Source organism: Trichechus manatus, unplaced genomic scaffold (assembly GCF_000243295.1).
Source record: "Trichechus manatus latirostris isolate Lorelei unplaced genomic scaffold, TriManLat1.0 scaffold00045, whole genome shotgun sequence".
Lineage (NCBI taxonomy): Eukaryota > Metazoa > Chordata > Mammalia > Sirenia > Trichechidae > Trichechus > Trichechus manatus.
Window position 1 is genome coordinate 18,388,040 of NW_004443981.1, and position 6,832 is coordinate 18,394,871.

The window sequence follows — 6,832 nt, forward strand, 5'->3', positions numbered from 1 at the left end:
TGGGCTCTGGCCTGTCCTGGCCCTAGGGGAGCGTACAGCCAGCAGGAGTGCCACCGGCAATGTCTGCCCAGCTCTTGGACCCTCCCTGTGTCCTTGGCCGAATCCGCTGGGCCCAGCTGGGTAGGGCCTGCACTGGGCTCCGGCCGGTGCTGTGGTAGTGTCTGGGAGTCCTGGCCCGCCCTTGGCTCTGAGCCTCACGGAGGGATGGTTCAGCGGGGCCCAGGCTTCTCGCCCTGGTTGCCCTGATGCTGCCTGGGGCGGCAGGCGTGGGCTAGACCCCGGCCTCTGGTGCACACTCGTGCTGGAGAAGTGGACCAGGGCCATAGTCACTTTCCGTCCAGGGTTTCTGTAGAGGGAGCTGGCCTAGCCTGCACCTAGCCTACCTGAGGGGCCTGTGCTCTGGGACGGGTCTCAGAAGTTTCTGGAATGACCAATGGCCTGGTGTGTGGGTGCCAGGTGTGCCTCCGAGTGGACGTGGTGTGTGGGTGCCAGGTGTGCTTCTGAATGGACCTGAGCAGCTTCTTTTGGCTCCTGCAGCCTTCTCTCCACACCCCCTTTGCCCTCATCCCTGCCCCCTCCCTAGGGCAGTGGGGGGTGAGCTGGTGGGCAAGGGGAAGCCCTCACAAGCTCCGGTGGGTCTTGGAGGGCAGAAGAAGGGAGAGCCACAGCCCTGGGCGGGGGCTGGCCAGGCTGCGTCCTTGCTGGGTGAGCCCCAGGACTGAGTGGGGCTGGGTGGGCGCTCTGGGGAGGGCTGACCTGTCTCTCAGCTCAGGGTGGTTCTTTGCAGTGGACCTCTGGACCCTCGAGCCCTGGATCCAGCAGGCAGGGGTGGCCTTCTGGGCTGCCATGGCTGGGAAGGTGCCACCTCCCACTGGGCTCCCACCGGTTTCCAGATGGAGCTTCTCGGGCAGGTTCCCTTGCCCCTTCCCCCAACCTTAGCAGAGGCAGGGGTGCGTGAGCATGTAGAGCTGCTCCAGATCTGTGGGTGTGTGGGGGGCTCCCACAGGACGAGGACGTGGCTGGGTGGTACTGTGTGTGCCGGGGGGGGGCACTGTGCGTGCCAGGGCTCTGCCGGAGTCTGTGCACTGGCGTTCGTGGTGAGGGCATGCGTGCAGGCATGCAGGGACAACCACTCAGGCTCCACAGTGGGGTGGGCAGAGGCGGAGGGGTGCATGGGGTGGCAGGTGGCAGGTGTAGAGCCCTGCAGGTGGACCTCGCTTCACATCTCCGGCCCTGGCCTGGCCCTGGGTGCCCACTGTGCCCCACCTTCCTTCCCTCCCAGCAGCCCCTCCCCAGTGTTGTTTTATCTTTCCACCCCACTGCCCTGCCACCGGAGCCGTGGTGGCACAGTGGTTAAGAGCTACGGCTGCTAACCAAAAGGTAGGCAGTTCAAATCCACCAGTTGCTCCTTGGAAACCCTGTGGGGCAGTGCTACTCTGTCCTACAGGGTCGCTATGAGTCGGAATTGACTGGATGGCAAGGGTGTGGGAGGGGAGCCTGGCCTGGCTGCTCTTCCGGCATCTCTCACCTGGACCACCTGCAGCCTCCTCCCTGCCCCGGGGCTTCCGAGGTCATATGGGAAGGGGGCTTGCCCCCCACGCCGCCCAGCAGGCTCACCAGTCCGGTCCTCATCTCTGCTCACAGCCTCCTTAGGAGTGGGCGGGGGGGGCAGAGTTTTTGGGTCCAGGAGTCCACGAGGGAATCCGCCCAGTACCAGGCCAGGTCTCGGCCCCTGGGCTCACAGGTGGGGGGCGTGGTGAGCTGTGACAGCAGGCAGCCTGGTATGGGCCTCAGGATGCTTCCCTGAGGGGAGGACACTGAGGCTTGCTGGGAGGCCTCAGACCTGGTAGAAAGTTCCAGTGCTGGGATAGGCAGTGGGGGAGTGTGTGTGTGGGAGGGGTCTGGGCCCCGGGTCCTGACTGTCTTTGGTTACTTGCAGCTGCTGCAGATGCTGGAGTTTGAGAACATGCGCTTAGAGGCCGCTCTCGAGTGGCGGCGCCTGGAGCAGGTCTTCTGGCAATGGATGGTAACCCAGCACTTCCGCGCCTGGACCACAGCAGGGGAGGGGTGGGTCTCCCCATTTCCCAGAAAGGAACAGATGAGAACAGCTGCTGTTTCTCTGGAGCCATGGCAGCTGGTGTCCTGATGCACTGGGCTGGAATTGGGGGACAGGAAGGTGATGCAAGCCCCTCGGTGCCCCACGCCATCCCTCCGGCAGCCTCATTTCATTCACACCTTTCTGACCGTGTGGGCAGCGGGGACTCTGCAGGTGCATGCTCTCACACCCCTAGCCCAGACACCCCCAGGCCACACGTGCATAGAGAGCGGGCTCCGACATCTGGGCTCTGATATCCGGGCTCGAGGGCAGGTCCTCCCTTCACTGTTCGTGCGTACTTGGTGCTGATGACCCTAGCTTGTACAGCCTGCACAGACCACCACCCTGCCCCTCCTGTCTGCCCTGTCCGAACGGCAAAGCTTCTGCCTCAGGTGACTCGTGTGAGGATGAGGGGCAAGGGGGCTCTTCCTGCTTGGGGCTGGGGAGCTGGGTCAGAGGTTCTGGGAGGAGGCTTCCCACGGTAGCCGGGGTGTCCATTCTGGGTCCTAAACGGGATACTCCCCGCCAGGAGCCAGCTACCTCAGGACCCGTTGGGCGTCCCTGGCTCCTCCTAGGGATGATGCCAAGACGTCCCTCCAGGGTGCCCTTGTCACCTGTGGCTGGCAGCCACTTGCTTGGCCTGAATTTTGCCTCTGTTTTGGGGGCTCTGAAGGTCCTGTGCAGCTGGGCTGGGATGACTGTGGGTGAGGGTGCAGGTGGCTCTAGGACTGGCGAGGATACGGAGCTAGACCGTGCGTCTTCTGTGGTGGGCTGGGGATCGAGACCCACGTATGGTCACCCCAGGCTGCCTGGCTCCTTGGGAGCCCCGCCTCTGGCCAAGACTTCTCTGGGTTGGAGACTGTGACCTTCTGGAGGTCTGGCCTTTGGGTCTCCATGGATGCTGCACCTGCTGGCTGACCGTAGCTGTCCAGCTGGGTGGGCCTGGGGTTGGGGGCGTCATCCCTTCTAGGCCCTGTGTCCTTGACCCTGCTGGCTATGAAGCTGGGCGTGGCTTTGGAGGCCTGTTGTCCCCGTCTCACTTGGGTCTCTCTGCAGGACACGGTCCTGGGTGCCTGCCCCCCGGACTTCCCCCACGCTGGCTCACAGTCCACGTTTCTGCCCAGCATCCCTGACCCAGGGGCTGGGGAGCTGGACCTGGTAGCTCGGGAGCTGCAGGCCCTGCAGGTGGAGCTGCGGGAGGCCGTGGAGGTGCGGCGGGCAGCGTGGGAGGCCCAGGTGAGTTCTGGGGCCCTCCTGTTCCCTCGCCCACTCCGTCAGCAGCACTCCTCGCTGTTCGGCTCTCCCCAGAAGGTATCTTTTGGGGGCAGGGCGGGCATACTAGGGTGCATTGGACAGAGCCGCTTGTTAGAGCTACACCATTCAGTCTGATTAAGCTTGTGAGGTGATATGTTTACATGGCCCCAAATTCACCATAGCTGAAGTCACTGCATGTCCCATCCCCAGCTGCCCAAGGCCTCCAGGGGGCCCCCTGCTAAAGGTCTTGCTCCTCTTGTCGGAGTACAGAAGTCAGCCGGCCCGTGGTGGCCCCGCCCTGGCCCACCTGTACCTGAGCCCGCCCATGCCCTTCATTCCTTCAAGTTGGATGGAGCGCTTAGACCTGGGTGGACCGATTAGATGTTGGCCCTCCTTCCTTGGTGCAGAGTGCTTCCTGCCCCCCAGCTGCGCGCTGCCCGGTAATGTTGCACCGCGACCTGTTTAACCTGGCTAGGGTCTTGGAGTTCTCTCCAGAAGGGAAGCCAGTGCCTAGGTAAGGGAGCAGATTCCAGGGGTCCCCGTCAGCCTGCACGGGAGAAGGAGCGCCCCCACACCACCTGGATTTTATGCCCGTTAATGTTGTGACACATTTGCTGCTTCAATTTTTTTTTTTCTGAAGCATTTTTTTAAAAAATGCAGGTATGATTTTCTCCCTTAAGTCTTCATTAGCCTCTCTAAAGAGCAGACCATTCCCCTCCTTGCTCGCCATGCCTCACCCCAACCAGCCCAGCCAGCTGACGGTAGCTGCTGTGCACTGCCCAGGGGTCACTGTGCTCGTGTCCCCGTGCACCTCCTTGTTCAGGCCACACACAGCTGTGCCTCTTGGCCCCCTCCCCAAGGGGACGTGGGGAAGCGACCTTGAAGTGCTGTGGTGGCAGCGCCTCTTGGTCTATGATGTTTTCTTTTTGGGAGGCTGCCAGGCAGGGTGGTTTTAGGCAGAGCCCTGTGGGGTTCTGGGCAGTGCCTTCAGGACTGGGCCTCCAGGCTTGGTGCGTGGAGTGGGCCAGTGGCTGCAGGGTGCGGGGTGTGGACTGCAGTGGTCGCCAGCCTCTTCAAAGCTTCTTTGCGGGGATGAGGTCTGGGCCAGCTGTCCACAGGGATAGGAACTACTTTGAGGGCCCTCTTTGTGAGGGTCTCTTCGGGCCTGTCCTCAGCCCCAGCCCCGTGGGGCCTCTCCTCCCTGCTGGATGGCAGGGAGCTGATCAGGCTGGGTGTGGTGGGTGGTGTCCTGGGCGCGGGGGCTGGATGGGAGCCTGGAGTGGTGGGTGGGGCTGGGGGCTGGGTATCCCCAAGGTCTTGGCTGAGCTCAGAATGGTGCTGGGTGAGGAGGGTGCAGGGCTGGGCCTTTCTGAGCTGGCCTCGGGGTGAGGTCTGGCCCATCAGCCCTGTATCGGGAGTACCAAGGGGTTACTGGGTGAGGATCCTGGTGGGATGGCCTGCCCTCTGCCTTATGAGCCACACACCCCTCCACAGGTCCGGGGCCTGAGGCCTGAGCGCAGTGCCGAGATGCGGGCCTTGAAGGAGGCTGTGGGGCGGGAGCTGGCGACCCTGCAGCAGGCCTGGGAGCGAGAAGGGGGCCCGGTCCGGCCCCACAGGCCCCACCGACTGGTGAGGAGTGAGGCCGGGGCTCTGCCAGGCCAGGGTCTGTGGGCCGCTGAGGCCATTGGGGCACTGAGGAACAAGGAGGCCTGCCTGGAGGCGGTGCTGTGCTGGCTGCAGGGACAGTGTCAGCAGGAGCTGGCCAGGTTGGCAGGAGCCCTGCCGGGAGTCATCTGGATCCCACCACATGGACGCTGAGGACTTCGGCTGCATCGTCCCCAGTGGGAACCTGGCTGGCTAATCCTGCCCTGGTGACAACAGGGATAACTCATGCAGAGCCTCACTCTGGGCTGGGGCTGTCCTGACTTTGGCCAGATTCCAGCCCCTTGGCCAGCAGTCCCTACCTGCTGTCCCCTCCCCAGGGGTCACAAGAGGCCCCGTCTGATGGCTGTGGGCGTCAGGGCCTGGAGTGGGCTCAGAAGTCACTCATGGAGGCCTCCCTGGGGGCTGAGGCCCCGGCCATCCCTCTAGGGCCCTCTCTTATCTCTGGGAATGGGAATAGGGAGGGGTGAGTCTCGGGCTGTGGGGAGAGACACCTGGGCATTTGGGGCTGAGGCCAGTGACAGAGGGACTAGCCTGGTCTGAAGCTCTGAAGCCCGGGGTGGTGTCAGGGAGCAGCCCTGCCAGGAGGGCTCGGGGGGTACTGTGGGAGGATCTGCGGGAGCCCAGGCCTCTCCGACCCGACGTGTCAGTGCCCTGCCCTGGACGTCCGCCCCAAGCTGTGAGATGTGCCTGGTGTGTGTGTGTGTGTGTCTGTGTGTGTGTGCTGGGAGGGTGCTGGATGGGTGCCCTGGGGGGCTCTGCTCGCTTCCTGGGGGCGGTGCTCTAGGGTGGAGGGAAGCCCACCCTGGGGACAGAGGGGCTTTGTCTTGGAGGCTGCTTGGCAATCCCAGCAATGCCCAGACAAAGAGCCATCTGTGTCCCAGGATGTGTTCCCCACCTGCCGGAATGGCCCTCTCCTCACAGCGCCCCCGCCCCCACCAGCAGGGGCAGGCAGCCTGGCCACCTCCAGCCTGCCCCCTGCACCAAACCTTCCTCTCCCCACGGCTGTTGCACCTCTGGCCTCAGGCAGCCTGTCTCTGAGGGTGTGGTATGGAGCCATTCGCCTCTGCCCCATGGGTTTCACGAAGACGGGAGCGGGTGAGGGCGGCAGGCTGAAGGCCTTTGCGAGTATCAGACGTTACGTTTCCAAAAACTAAGCATAAAATGCAATACCACACTCGTGTTCCTGTGTTTTTGTTTTGTCTGCTTCCAGCCTCTGTGATCCTTTTGGCTCCTGACTGTCACCCACTGGGCCAGCTCCCCCCCCCCCTCAGCTCAGGGTCTTGTCCCTTGTCATTGGTGGACCTTGGGCTGTTGATCTGAAGCCCACCCCTCCAGCCAGTACCCGTGGGATGCCTTGGGGAGCGTTTCCAATGTCCTCTTGAAATCTCACTTTGGTTGGAGGAGAGTATTTCAAAGTGACATTTAGGAGAGGAATTTGGTTGGTTGGACATCGTTCTGATTTAACTCACACGGGAGCCTTGACGATACTGCTGTCTTTTCCAACAGCCCCCAAGCTTCTCTCCAGCTCTGGGTCCTGGGTGCAGTTATGGGGACAGTGGTCAGGAAGTTGCACCTACTGGCCCTGCATGTAACATCAGCCTCCTGTGTCCCCCTCCGGGCCATTTGTGACTGGTTTTGCTGCAGAGACTCTGCCGGGGAGCTGTCTGCCCTCGGCCACTTTGATGGTAGATGCACCAGAGCTTGCTTTTAGCTCCTGTGTGCATGACACCTTTTTTCATTCTCTGATTTTCAACCTTTCTATATACTTAAATGTTTTGGTTTTCTTTTTACATACGGAAATTAAAAATAAATTATTGA

The 6,832-nt window shown here is 62.2% G+C and overlaps 1 protein-coding gene across 1 annotated transcript in view; it reads left to right on the plus strand.

The window, feature by feature from the left end:
- Nucleotides 1-5,229, plus strand: part of TEDC1 (tubulin epsilon and delta complex 1) — an 11,850-nt gene extending 6,621 nt beyond the window's left edge. Inside the window, exons 6-8 of the mRNA XM_023731676.1 lie at nt 1,940-2,026; nt 3,152-3,331; nt 4,844-5,229. Of these exons, the coding sequence (XP_023587444.1) occupies nt 1,940-2,026; nt 3,152-3,331; nt 4,844-5,167 (591 nt within the window). The 3' untranslated portion in view covers nt 5,168-5,229. The remainder of the gene's footprint in view (nt 1-1,939; nt 2,027-3,151; nt 3,332-4,843) is intronic.
- Nucleotides 5,230-6,832: the final 1,603 nt, after the last annotated feature.